At 43.2% G+C, this 14,523-nt stretch overlaps 1 protein-coding gene across 2 annotated transcripts in view; it reads left to right on the top strand.

Moving 5' to 3' along the window:
* The window catches only part of fhdc1 (FH2 domain containing 1), a 35,790-nt gene extending 21,542 nt beyond the window's left edge, over window positions 1–14,248 (top strand). For both annotated transcript variants that reach the window (XM_086295255.1, XM_086295256.1), the window contains exons 8-12: window positions 669–776; window positions 7,282–7,352; window positions 8,046–8,163; window positions 8,348–8,512; window positions 8,713–14,248. In XM_086295255.1, the coding sequence (XP_086151381.1) occupies window positions 669–776; window positions 7,282–7,352; window positions 8,046–8,163; window positions 8,348–8,512; window positions 8,713–10,860 (2,610 nt within the window). In that variant the 3' untranslated portion in view covers window positions 10,861–14,248. The remainder of the gene's footprint in view (window positions 1–668; window positions 777–7,281; window positions 7,353–8,045; window positions 8,164–8,347; window positions 8,513–8,712) is intronic.
* Window positions 14,249–14,523: the final 275 nt, after the last annotated feature.

Here is a 14,523-nt window from a genome sequence, read left to right as displayed (position 1 = left end):
AACCTTTTGTCAGTATTTGTTGGAAACCAAAACAAAATCACTGCTCAGAGAAGAAAGCTGTACTGTGGTCTCTCGCTATAACGCGGTTCACCTTTCGCAGTCTCGCTGTTTCGCAGAATTTTTTTGGTGCAATTTTGCATGCTTTTTTTTTTTTTCTCACAGCGCATTGTGTTCTGCATCCTGATTGGCTGTAGACCATTGTCAGGCAATCTCGTGCCATGCCTCCTGTACAGTACAGAATGCGTTCAGCTTGTCAAATTTACATAAATCTTCGATCACTAGCAGTGTGACTCTGAAGTGCTGCACTGTATGTTTGTACGTTTTCTCCCCAACAAACAATTCATTCTATACTGGACCTGTTTTTCTACGAAGGTTTGAACTTGTTTAAACAAGAGAAAAAAGTGTTAATGTTCATGTTTGTCTGAGAAAAGTGTCTAAAGTGTGTAGTGAGGGGTTTTACAGCCTTAAAATATCTATAATAATTAAAAAAAATAAAGTTGGCTACTTCGCAGATTTTACCTATCGCGGGTTATTTTTGGAACGTCACACCTGCGTTAAACGAGGGACCACTGTATCACTCGGGCAGAGTCTTATTGTTTCACGTTATTTCCAGCTGTGATTCTATGATATTGTTCATTTCTCTGTGTAAAATATCCTTCTGTTCTCAGGGTGGTTATGCAGGGAACGCTGTGGGATTCAAGCTGTCATCCCTCCTTTCACTGGCTGACACCAAAGCCAACAAGCCGGGGATGAACCTGCTGCATTTTGTGGCCATGGTCAGTGACGCTGTAGTAGAGTACACACAAAACACCTGTAGACACTGCAGATGTTTGTAATGTGGATTCAGTCCTGGTTTCAGAACCACTTGAGCATGGAATTACATTACCGCTTACACTCACTGGCCACTTTAGTAGGTACAGCTGTTCGACCGTTCGCACAGGTCAGCAAATGACGTGGCAGCAATTCATTGCATTTAGGCATATAGACACGGTCACGTGTTGAGTGCGGGTTCACAGAGAAGGGTGTGCAAAAAGAGGAGATGACCAGCAGCAGGGTGAAAATGCCTTGTGGATGCTAGAGGCCAGAGAAGAACGGCCAGACTGCTTTAAGATGATAGAAAGGCAGATAACCAAGATGTGCAGGAGAGCATCTCTGAACACACAGCACATTGAACATTGGAGCTGATGGGCTACACCAGCAGAAGAGCATCACTGGGCACCACTCCTGTCAGCTAAAACGACATGAAGGCATGTATCTGTCCTGTGCTTCTGGCTGTTGGTGTAATGTTGTGAGGGATATTTTCCTGGCACACTTCGGGCTCCATAATGCTAACTGAGCAACAGTTAAACACCACAGCTTACCTGAGTATTGATGCTGACCTTATCCTACTTTTATGAGCACAGTGTACCATCTTCTGCTTCCAGCATGTCACAAAGCTCAAATCATCTCCAACTGGTGGCCGATTACCAGGTTTCAGGTGTTGAATTAATTGTTTGTTTGCACTGAGGCACTGAGGCTGAGATAAACGAGGAGTTATCTCATAAAGAGGAACAAACAGTACTCCAAGAACAGACAAAGCCCAGCAGAAACCTTGAGGAGGAGCTCCATTTGCCCCCACCCGGGAAGAGCCTCAGAAAGGAGAGACATCTAAGGCAAGAAGAGGGGTCCCTATTTGCCTCCAACTCTCTCAACAACACCAACGACCAGGACAAGGGACCTCGACCTTCCCCAGTCCCCCAAACCCCTGACAGGCCATCACCCTCCTCCCCCTCCCTTTCTCCCTCCTCCCCACACCTGAAATTCACTGAGGAGATGATGGAGCGGGTCAATGCTGGGCTCAGATCTACCCCCCGTCCCAATCCCTTTTTGTCCCCCATAAACCCCCCACCAGAGCGGCCAAAGGTTCGCCATCGAGCCCCACCCTCAACAGAGCAATCGAAGTCACATTGCCCAGCCTCGCCCCCCTTAGTTCCTCCTTACCACCTTCATGCTTTGTCTCCGCAGTCTGATGTGTGATGTGTGAAGGGTCCGGGCTGCGAGGATTATGGCAGTGGTGACTTTTCCCAGGAGAAGCTGGGACCCTGTTTACTAGAAGGTTTTAAAATTTCTGTACTTTTAGGTGACAGAAGGAGACATGTGGCCTGGTCAAAACACAGAGAGCTGCACTCTAAAAGATCTTTAAACATAGTAAACATACCTTGTGTGCCACAGACTGCTCCCAAACACGAGGGGACAAGTAATACCTCTAAAACACTTAAGTTGGCTTTATTAAACGTTAGATCTTTAGCTGGGAAAACATTTTTAATTAATGATTTAATCACTGAACACAGCCTTGATTTTATGTTTTTAACTGAAACTTGGTTGGACCAAAGTAACAGTGGAGCTGTTCTCATCGAGACGACCCCTCCTAACTACAGTTTTATCAGTGAGGCCAGGGTGAGCAGGAGAGGAGGGGGGGTTGCTGTCTTATTTAATGAATCATTTCAATGTAAGCAGCTATCTCCTGGAAGTTTTCAGTCTTTTGAATATGTGGCTTTACAGCTGAAGGCCCCATCCAAAGTTGTGTTTCTTAATGTTTACAGGCCTCCCAAATACTGCACAGACTTTTTTAATGACCTCAGTGAACTGCTGTCTGTGATCTGTGTTGATTTTGACTGTGTAATTATTGCTGGGGATTTTAACATCCATGTGGACAACCCTCAGGACAAAGGGACTAAAGACCTGAGTAACACTCTGGGCAACTTTGGGCTGACTCAGCATGTAACAGAGGCCACACATAATAGAGGACACACTCTTGACCTACTGATCTCCAAGGGCCTGAGCATTTCAAAGGTTACTGTGTCTGATGTGGGCCTGTCTGATCATTACTGTGTTTTCTTTGAAAGTAAAATCTCAGCCCACACAAATATATCAACAACAGTGATCACAAAACGGTGTATAACTGAAGACAGTAGTGAGATCTTTAACCAGGTCTTCCCATTAACACCTGACCTGTCCAGAGGGTCAGTCAATGAGCTCGTCAATAGCTTCAATGCTAACATGTTAAATGTAATGGACACTATTGCTCCCATTAAGGTGAAGGTTATCTCTGGAAGGAAAAAGTCTCCATGGAGAAACTCCACACTGGTGAAAAATGAAAAAAGAGAGTGTAGGAAAGCTGAGCGCAGATGGAGAAAAACAAACCTCCAGGTTCATTATGACATTTATAAAGAGAAACTTCACAATTATAATTTACAACTGAGGAATGCAAGGAGGTCCTACTTCTCTGACATCATCACTAAAAACAGCCATAATGCTCGGGTCTTATTTTCTACAGTTGACAGGCTAACAAACCCCCCTGTGTCAGTGGCAGCTGAACTTCATTCGACCATGGCCTGCAATGACTTTGCCAAATTCTTCACTGAAAAAATCCAAAAAATTAGACAAGCAATTGGTACATCAACAGCAGATCCAGGATATGTACTGTGTCCACCAAAAAACTGTTTAAACACCATGAAACAGTTTCAACCTATTAACAGCAAAGACCTGGGGCCTGTTCTTCGTACGTCGCTTACTACATCCAAGATCAAATGACACATCCAAGACCAAACCATCGCGCTAACCGTGAGCTCGCTAATCCGGTTCCCCGAACACGCCTGCTGTTGACAATTAGTACAGCTGGACGCAGTAATGTGACATCACTGGGTGTCGTAAAAGGGGCTACGCATCGATAGTAGAAACATTGATCGGCAACCCGCTGATTGGTCGGCGAAAATGTCGAAGGGGCGTGCTCGGTATTTTCCGGCAGCAGAGCAAGAACTCTTGATTGAGGGATTTCAGGAGTTTCAGAGTTTAATTAAAACGCAAGAGAAAACTGCAAAGGCTGCAGAAGCAAGGAGAGAGGGCTGGCAGAAAGTTGCTGACAAATCAAACTCGTAGGTAATTTAATAATAATACTAATAATAATGGATTGGGTTCATATAGCGCTTTCCAAGGCACCCAAAGCGCTTTACGATACCACTATTCATTCACTCCCACATTCACACACTGGTGGAGGCAGCTACGGTTGTAGCCAGGCTGCCATATCGCGCCATCGGCCCCTCTGGCCAACACCAGTAGGCGGTAGGGTAGATCTATCATATGACACTATATTGTCCAATATCATATGGCATTATATTATATTATAATATGTTATATTATATCCCCTTTCACATTAGAGCCACAACAGGACCCACAAGAACATGGGAACAAGTAAAAGTGGAATACAGGAGTATTCTACAGAATGGTAATATTTATCTCTTAGATTGCTTTTCGTCTCTTGGCAAGGTAATACTGGCCTGTAATACTCTGTTAGTTTGTTCATAACAGCAACCAAGAAAAGGGCAGAGCAACAAAAGACAGGTGGTGGTCCTGCACCCCCTCGTCAACAAGTTGGTTAAGTAAATAATACCCTCACGGGAATATCGATATCTCTCAATGAGCACACTGTCGCGCTGAGCTAAAGGATCCTGTCTATCCCGCAATATACGCTGGATTCTGAGGACTCTCCTTATCAATCTTGCACCTTCCGCAATGGGTGGCTCGCGTATACGGACAGGACATGGCTGCGACAGGCTTCCCAAATCCACCTTCGCTTTTATAGCCGTGGTCTCTCATCTTGATTACACGAAGTAATTTACAATTACTACTCTGAAATATGAATTACATCTGTAATAATCACATACATGTAATAGAATGTTAATAGTATATTTCCCTTTTTTAGGAAATGACCTGTATGTATCTGTGTGACATCAATAAAAGGATCAAGTGCTGCATTATCTTTAGTTACATTGATGTTATTTATTTATGGTGAAACAGTGGTGGAATATCGCTGTTGCTTTCGTATAAATGAAGCGGACATACCTGCGTGGCCGCGATCTAATCCTGTTTACATAAAGTAAGCCTGCTCCCGAGCAGGTTTACGCTTACGGCTCTGTTGCTATGACAGCAAGTCCCGGATGAGCTTCGGGGAACCGAACGATCCAGGATCACGCAAAATCGTCAACAATCTAATCCAGCTAACTTACTTAGCGAGGTACGAAGAACAGGCCCCTGGAGGACATCTTAGGTAAACTGAACTCCTCCTGCTGCTGTTTAGATGTCCTGCCAACAAGTTTTTTCAAAAAGGTCTCAAAGACTTTAGAGTCAGACCTGTTACAGATCGTCAACTTTTCTTTATTATCAGGTGTGTTTCCAGAATCACTAAAAACTGCTGTAATCAAACCTATACTGAAAAAGGACAATCTTGACAAGACACAAATGAACAACTACAGGCCGATCTCAAATCTCCCGTTTTTAAGTAAGATCATTGAAAAAGCAGTTTCTCAACAGCTCAGTTACTTCTTAAAACAGAATAATTGCTACGATGCCTTCCAGTCAGGTTTTAGACAGAACCACAGCACTGAAACCGCTCTGACCAAAGTGTTTAATGACATATGTCTGAATACAGACAGTGGAAAAATGTCAGTCCTAGTTTTACTGGATCTCAGTGCAGCATTTGATACAGTTGACCACAACATATTACTCAAACGACTGGAGAACTGGGCAGGTCTTTCAGGAACTGTACTAAACTGGTTCAAAACATACGTAGAAAACAGGAAATACTTTGTATCAATAGGTAACTTCACATCTGAGCAGACAAGTATCACATGTGGAGTTCCCCAAGGTTCCATCTTGGGACCCCCTCTGTTTAACATTTACATGCTCCCACTGGCACAGATTATAAACAACAACAAAATAAACTATCACAGCTATGCAGATGACACACAAATATATATCACAATGTCACCAGGAGACCGAGGCCCTGTACAGGCTCTTGGTAAATGCATTGAGGAAATCAATGACTGGTTGTGCCACAATTTTCTCCAGCTAAACAAAAACAAAACTGAGGTAATAGTCTTTGGCGCCAAAGAAAAACGATTACAGGTCACCAGAGAACTTCAATCTATACATCTAAAAACCACAAACCAGGCGAGAAATTTGGGTGTAGTGATGGATGCAGACCTAAACTTAGAAAAACACATTAAGACAATAACAAAGTCAGCTTACTATCACCTCAAGAATATTTCAAGGATAAAAGATCTGATGTCTCAACAGGACCTGGAAAAACTAGTCCATGCATTCATCTTTAGTAAAGCCTACTAACAGCATCTTTACAGGTCTACCTAAAAAATCAGTCAGACAACTACAGCTCATTCAGAACTCTGCTGCTCGAGTCCTCACTAAGACCAAAAAAGTGGACCACATCAGTCCAGCTCTGAGGTCCTTACACTGGCTGCTTGTCCGTCAGAGGATAGACTTTAAAGTTGATACTGGTCTATAAAGCTCTGAATGGTTTAGGACCAAAATACATCAATGACCTCCTGACCCAGTATGAACCTTCCAGATCCCTCAGGTCATCTGGATCCGGTCTTTTATCAGTTCCCAGAGTCAGAACCAGACACGGAGAAGCTGCATTCAGCTTTTATGCTCCTTATATCTGGAACAAACTCCCAGAAAGCCTCAGATCAGCTGAAACACTCAGTTTATTTAAATCCAGGTTGAAGACGCACCTGTTCTCAGCTGCATTTGAATAAAGCACCAAATCCACACTTTTAAGCTTAAATTTCAAAACTTACATTTAACTACTGATTTTATCTGTTTTGATTTTATCTGTTTTGATTTTATCTGTTTTGATTTTATATACTGTTTTGTTTGTTTGTTTGTTTGTTAATTAGTTAGTTAGTTTATTTGCTTGTTTTAATCAATTTTAAATCATGCTTTTTATTTGTTCTTGTTTCTAATGTCTCTGTTAAGCACTTTGAATCACCTTGTTGTTGAATTGTGCTATACAAATAAACTTGCCTTGCCTTGCCTTGCCTGTGTCAAACCTCTACTCTGTGCATTTATCTTAAAAATGATGAATGGTTATATTAACAGGTTTATGGTTGTATTAACAAGACGATAGCAGAACTGAAAAAAGCTGGATTAACCTCACAATAAGCAAAGATGCATTTACTGTACAAACACTGTAGGAAAGTCTGTCATAAAGAAATTCAAATCAGTGTTTTACAGCAGTGATGAGAAAACTGTTTGACCACTGAAGCTGCAGGAGAGCAGGTGGACAGCAGATGGTGACAGGAAACAGCACAGAGCCAAGAACGGCTCGCCAAGCAGTTACATCACCATACAGATATTGGTCCTTCATCACAACAACTACGCCACTTTATCTTGTACAAAATCAGACATTTAGATGTTGACTGTGCGATGTCTCTCTCCATGCAGGAGGCGAAGAAAAAGGACGAGAAGTTGCTCAAGTTTCCTGAGAAGCTTCAAGATGTCCAGAGTGCAGCCAGGTAATCGAAGGGAATCAAATCCTTGCCAGTGAGAAATGTAGGAGTCCATTATCAGTTTTGCAGTCATGCAGAGGTGATAATGGACTCGTATAAAAGCTGTTTATTCTCCAAGTGCATGCAGTCTGAAGCAGGGTGAGTTAAGGACTGTGAGAGCATAAGTGTCAGTTTGTATCAGTCAGTTGCACAGCAGACATCAGTTTTCTGTAAAGCCTCTGTAAAATGAAATGATTTCCAAATTAACCACCATCACATTTATTAAACAGCCAAATTTTCTGATGGGAAACATAATGAGGCGCTGAAGACGACGATTGCCGTAGTATTTTATTGATACGGCCAAGCACAGCCTCATTAACCAGGCTGACATCTAATTTAGGTGTAGAACAGGAGTTATATTCACAGCACAGTCTCAGGCTCTGTCAGCTTCACAAGGTCATCTCTGTGTGCTGTCAGTGCAGATACTGCACCGCAGAGAATTACTCCTCCCTCCTGCCCTCAGGATAGAGACCCTGAAAGCATTTCTCCCTGCGGTCTACATTTTCAACAGTTTGGAAGTGCATTCATCAAATTAATGTCACATGTTTGTTTGTTTTTTTTAAGTAATATAAGGAAGACTGCTTACACTCCTGTCCGTCAGTTTTTATGTAATAACAAGTACAAGTGTGTTTTAAATATCTTTCTCCTGTGTTCATGTAGAATTTCAGTGGAAAACATTGAGGAGGAGTTTTCCTCCTTGTATGTCCGAATCAAATCCCTGGAAGAGAAAGTTCAAGGAGACCAGGAGCTGCTGCAGCAGCTGGAGCCCTTCCTGCAGGTGAAGCAGCAGCAGTTAGTTATGTAATACATTGTGTACACAGACACATGTACAGAAAGTTGGATCCAGCCTGCTCTACATTTGTGAAGCTGCTGACTTAAGTGCTATAGATAATGACTTGTGTAAAAGTGGATGATGCGTTATGAATAAAAAGTGTGCATGTGTGCTCGGTCTCTTGTCTTAGAGTGCAGCACTGACACTTCAGGACTTAAAGAGACGCAGGCTGGATCTGCGTAAAGAGGGAAGTACTCTCATCGATTTCTTTTGTGAAGACAAGGACACGTTCAAGCTGGACGAGGGCTTCCGGATCTTTCAGGACTTCTGCATCAAATTCAAGAAAGCTGTTAAGGTCTGCTTGAGTGAAGCAATAATTCTGGGTTATTATAATCTCATATGATGTTGTCATTTCTTGCTTGTCTTCTATATGCGTGGTAATTGTTCATGGTGATCCACTGTTAAAAAAACTCAAAAATAAGTGAGTTGGATGTCACCATCATTCATGTTCCTGATTCTCAGAATTCTCCTTCCTTACATTTCTGTTTCCATCAGGACAACACGGACCGGGAGTTGAAGGAAGCAGCCAGACAGCGTCGTCTCAAAGAACTGGAGGAAAAGCGTTTTGCGTGGTCGAGCGGGGATCAGACCGGCGGATTTGGTCGCAGCAGCAGCGAGAACGACGTGGAAATGCTCACCAAGGAGGGCCTCCTGGAGTTTTTCCAGAGGTCTCAGAGTCCACACTGCCCACTGGAACGTTCTGCCAGCGCACGCCGACACCGACACACCATGACCTCCATAGCAGATCGTGAACTCCAGGGATACTTGGAGCTGTTCGGAAGCACAGGGAACACCTCTGACTTTTCAAAATTTAACAGCCTACCTCGGTTAGGCCGTCCTATCCAGCGGAGGATGGCCCCCTGGATGTTAGGCCAGGACAATAACCGGGAACTGGGCCGTGAAAGAAAAGCAACGTCTCCGCATTCAGAAACTGAGCCGATCGTCTCACACGCCAAGTTTTCTTCCTCTGAGCTAAACGATAACGGGGACAACAACAACAACAACAATTACTCATCTGTGTCAGAGAGCAGCGCTCTGCCTCGGCCCTTTTGTGTCTTTCAGAAGCCTGCCCATATTCCCAACCCAGCAATTACTGGCCACATGAGTGTTAGTGTGGAGAAGCATACTTTAGTCCGAGGTCCTCAGGCTTTTGACCTAATCAGTCCAAACAATAACAGCAATCACATGCACTTTGTCAACCGGGGGGACGTTGTGGTGACGGATCTGGAAATAGGGAGACAGTCACCACCCAAGGATCTGGACAACCTTTCACATGATACATTTTTGGAAAGGGGGGGAAATCTAAAGGTAGTATGGGAAGATACAATAGTTCCTCCAACTCAGGCTGGGGTCTCTCCTCAGAGAGAGAAAGACGAAGAGGACTACAGCACAGTTTCATCCACAACCTGTGATACCCCTCTTCCACTAGATACCTCTGTATCCAACAAGAAGCCAATGTTTTATATAATGGACTGCACAGAAACGGACATCTCTGTCACCTTGGATTGCTCTGAGGTGGAATCCTCGTCTACAAAAGAAGGACTTCATTTCCAAACAGCTGACTGCATCAAAGATCAGGAGAGTCGGCAAGACCCGCAATCCACATCTCCCAACGACCAGTCTGCTTCAACTAATGAGCTCTCAGCCCCCAAATCTGTGGATGCAGCATCTATGGCTCCATCTACTACCACAGAAGAGTGGGACACGGAGAGCTGCGACACCGCTGAAGGAAAACAGACTGCGGGGAAAGATGCACAACGAAGCAGCCGAAAGCCAGCGCCTACAAAGAGCAAAGGCAGCAAAGCAACCAAAACCAGTGCAGGCCATGGTGTGCGAACGCTGGCCAACAACGATAACCAGGGTATGCGGAAAGTCATCCCTATTACCAAGCTGACCAGGACAGGTAGCAGCAGGCGAGCAGAGAAACCTGCAGTTCACGATAGCGGGGAGACACGGCGGCCTCCCCGTGACCAGAGCACTCCGGCAAGAGGAAGGAGCGAGAAGACAACGAGACCTCCTCGGCACTCCAGTTTGCCTCCTGATGAGTCAAAAGCCCAGAAGGGAGGTGCTCTCACGGGCAGCGTTTCTAGATGGGCACGTGATTCAATGCCTAGGAAAGCTTCAATCCACAAGCCAAGCGCCAAACCCGTGAGGAACATTCCCAAGCCGGCGCCTGAGGAGAAGATGTGCCGCTCTACTATGAGAGCCCTCGCTCAAGCTCAGGCTCAAGCTCAAGCTCAGACATCTCCTGAGAACAGCAGTTCACACACACACAGTGCAAAAAACACTTCTGGAGTCCCCAGCTTCGCCCGCAATACTGTGGCCTCGTCTTCCAGGACCAGGAAAGAGCTGGGCCCTCCGTCGGTCCCTTCCACCCCGTCTCGCAGCCCCTCCCTCCTGGGTCGACAAAAGCCGACCCGGGCATCACACGCAGGTCACACCAGTGACGAGCGGCCACAGGCAACAAGCCTGCGGCGGGTGCAAAGCGTGAAGGCAACAAGCTGCAGCACCTACCGTAGCGAGACCCCGCCTCCCCCTGTAGCACGTGAGAACGTTCGTAAATCTAGCAGCTTCTCTGAAAAGTCTGTGCAGCCCAGAGACTTGATGACATCCAGCAGAAGCAGGAAGCCGAGCTGGAAGTAAAAAACAAAACAAAACAAAAAAAAACCTGACTGCAGGATAACAGGAAGCAGGAAGAGAGGACTTTTTTTTTTTTTGTTTGTTTGCTTGTTTTTTGTTTTTGTTTTTTTACCTGCTTTGGCGTGAACTCACGTTCGCTCTGCTCGTCTAGAGTTATCCATGCATATCAAACAAAAGCATGTTAAGCTTTCTCACTGTGTAAGAATCCCTCTGTAGCTGGCTCTGTATCAGGTTTACGAATCACAAAGAGCAAGATGCAATGAAGTGCACACGTTCCTCATTTCCTCTTCTTGTTTTTTGTTTTTGTTTCTAAGGGTCGGAAGAAATCTAAACTGACAAATGGCGAATTGGTGCTTTTACACTGCAGCCTCTTTGCCTGCTTAGCGGTCTGCGTTCAGTATGTTTTGGTGTCTGTGACGCTGTTGACGTCAGACACGACTACATAAAGCTGCTAATTAGCTCTGACAGATTTGAGACCGACTTTCAGCGTCTGTTTCATTCAGGGTTACGAGATTTGTTGTACCTCACCTCGCTGCTGTCACGGTGTCTTTTTCACTTTGCTGCTTCTTCCCGTAGACTAACAGCGCTCCGTTTGCTTTGTGATTCTTTTTGCTTGATACCTCAGAACGATCGCAGTGGCCTTGCACCAGCAGAAAAAGTAGACTTGTTCATTTGGTTCTGCATGATGATGACGATGTAGACAAAATCAGATCAGTTTTACAAAAAAATAACTGCAATGTCACTTTTTAAGAAATTCCTGGTATACTGTATTAATGTTACAACAATATATAAAAGTCACACATATTATGCCAGTGTGTATACCAACCGTGGTACTTCTCGTACTGTATCAGTAGTTTATAAATGTGTTAGGACTCCTCCATAATATTTTGGAGTAGACATGCACGTGGGAAATGTTTCCTGTTTCAGCTAATACATGAAAAAAACGCTAACGCTGTGAAAGAAAACCACCGAGCGCAACAGAAACACAAAGACACTGATGCCATCATCAGTCATGTTTTTAGAGTCTGACCTAATTTTTCTACTGTGAACATTGTCGTCTCATATTTTCTCTAGGCTTGTTCAATTACAACAGTAAGCCCGTGGTTGTAATTCAGCCTGGATCTAGTTTGTTGCTGTCATGAGTATCATCACGACGCAGAAACAGGCTCATTTAGATTTATCCCCAGTGATAAATTTATTATTAAAAAAGAAAGATTCGCTGTACTGAAGGTTTTTCCTTAAATTCTTGGAAACAATTTCAAGCATTTAAAAACACTCAGAATAAGATGTTCAGAGAGTTTCTCAGGCTGCGACTGCATTTTCTCTTCGTTCAGTCAAAAATGACTCTAGGACAAAAGTATGGTTCACGAATGACAAACTCAAAAATAGATTAGATACTTTGTTGCACCAGTGTGAACAAAAACAGCTGGCAGAGGTTATACATTTTCTTCTACATCACACAAATTGAACATAAACATGCTAAGATGATATAATGTTATAGTATATGCACTATATGGACAAAACTACCAGCTACAGATTACACTGACAGGAGCTGCTTGGACATGGAAACACAAACTGAGATTTCTGAGGTGTGCGCTAATACTTTTGTTTATTTCTGTAGTGCAACCAAACCAAATGTTTCTCCAAATGAAGTATTAGCTGTTTGTAAATTCAGATGGTTTGATGAGCTTTTAAGGATTCAGTAAAAATCTTCAGTACAGCAGCAGGAGCTGACAAACGACGGTGTTTGCTTTTCAGATATTGGAAGTTCTTCATATTTCAGAAAATAAAAAGTAATGTAAACATCATGTAAGTGCAGCACCGCCGTCCACTTTGCACCACTTGCCTTTTAGAATACATTGTGCCATTGCCTTGATGGAAACAACACTCTCAACAGTGCATTGCCTTAAAGCTTAATGTAGCCAATCAATCACCAGTAGAAGCTCCTTGATTGTAAAAGGAGAGTAGAAACTTTACTGCCTTCCATCACATCAAAGTCAAACTCTGCTGGTCACTTTGTAAATAATGTAAAGATGTTTTCTGACCATTCATATGTTTATATTTCATAAAAACATAAAGAGTAAGAGAATAAATCATGTGTGCACGCACAGATGTTTAAAAAGCAAGGGTCGACCTGTAGGGTGTGGACACGCTGCGAGTGTCTTCCTGTTCCCTGTCATGCAAATGAAGCTGATGGACTGATGACACAATAGGCCCAGTGTGACAAACCACTGTGTGTGGCCTGACGCCACCTAAATATAGATCCTCCTGTTACAGTATCAGAGTTATTTAGGGCTGTGATAGTTGCTATTAACACATGTTTTCAGGAATTTTAAATCCCACCAGTAGCAAAAATCAGAAGTAATCTTCAAGCCCATCAAACCAAAGGAATCATTTGCGATGCTTGTTTTTGTCCAACCATCTGAACCAGCTGTTTGTTTTCTAAATAAATTAGAAATCTCACATTTTCAGCACTAAAATAGTGACTTCTGAACTTAATGTCTGTCTGGAGCAGTTACATTAAAATGTATTTGATGTATGAAAAAACAAGTGGATGTGTTTGAACATTTTGGAAAACCCTTAACTGACACTTTTAGACTCCTATGAGATCTTTGAAAGATTGCCCTCCTGTAAATGTAACCTTTTTCAGACTACACTGACAAAAAAAGAAAAGTGTCCACTTCATTTCTAACCAAAGCTGAGTCATGGAAATGTCCACTCTTTAAAAAAACAAACAAACTGAAAACTCCAACTGTTTGATGACCTCATGGAAAGATGATGCTTCCACAACCGCGGCATCATTTTAAGCTTTACAATGGGTGCCCTTTACATTACATGACAACAGCTTACAGCAGCAGAGCTGCTTGTGAGTTTGAATGCTTGTTCGCTCTCATCACCACAGCTTCTGCATTTAAGGAATGGTTACCATAGTAACATTAGTTTCCATTATAAAGTGTCCTGTCAGCTCTGTACAGCAACACCTTCGTCACGTTACAAGTTTTGTAGCGCTGCTTAAAAGTTACGTGACTTTATAAAGTTTGGAGTGAGTCATTTTTATCTGTTGTATTTCGTTACTGACACACGCCAACCCCACTGCAACAAGCCTGTCTTACTGTAGCATTCGTTGCCCAAGGATGTATTTGTACTCTGATGTGATTCTCTGAGAATAGGACTTGTCTTTTGTTTTCACAGCTGAGGCAAATAGGTGCTCTGCTGCTCTGCTCGGTCATCTCTAAATCTGAAGTTTCATGATGGGAAAAAAACAAAAAAAGCTCCAATACATAAAGAAAATGACCACCTCTGATCACTAGACCGCAGGGCTGCGAAATGTGTTATTACTGTTCCACTTTATATTTCTGATGCTGATATAAATAAATCACATTGCTGTGTAAACTGGAAACTTGCTCCTCCCATTTCTTTAACATTTTTTCTGCATGCACAGAAAAGCTCACGCCCCCACTGGAGGCACTTTTGAATTCATTACATAAATCCAAGTAGAACAACAAATGAAAGATCAGCACATGAGCGTCAGCAAACTCATGTTTGTTTAGTTTTCCTTTCAGAAGTCATTTTATTTTATAATGTTCCTCTTGTTCATCCAAGGCCCACTTACACTGTGTCCCACAGATGGGTCCCGCCCCACAGTTTGAGAATCAGTGATTTCTA

Source organism: Aulonocara sp. 'chitande type north' Nkhata Bay, linkage group LG6, assembly GCF_057382095.1.
Source record: "Aulonocara sp. 'chitande type north' Nkhata Bay isolate Kocher_YH1m ecotype deep benthic linkage group LG6, A_spYH_male_GT1.1, whole genome shotgun sequence".
NCBI lineage: Eukaryota > Metazoa > Chordata > Actinopteri > Cichliformes > Cichlidae > Aulonocara > Aulonocara sp. 'chitande type north' Nkhata Bay.
Note: the sequence above shows the minus strand (reverse complement) of the source record. Positions and strands in the feature narration are given on the sequence as shown.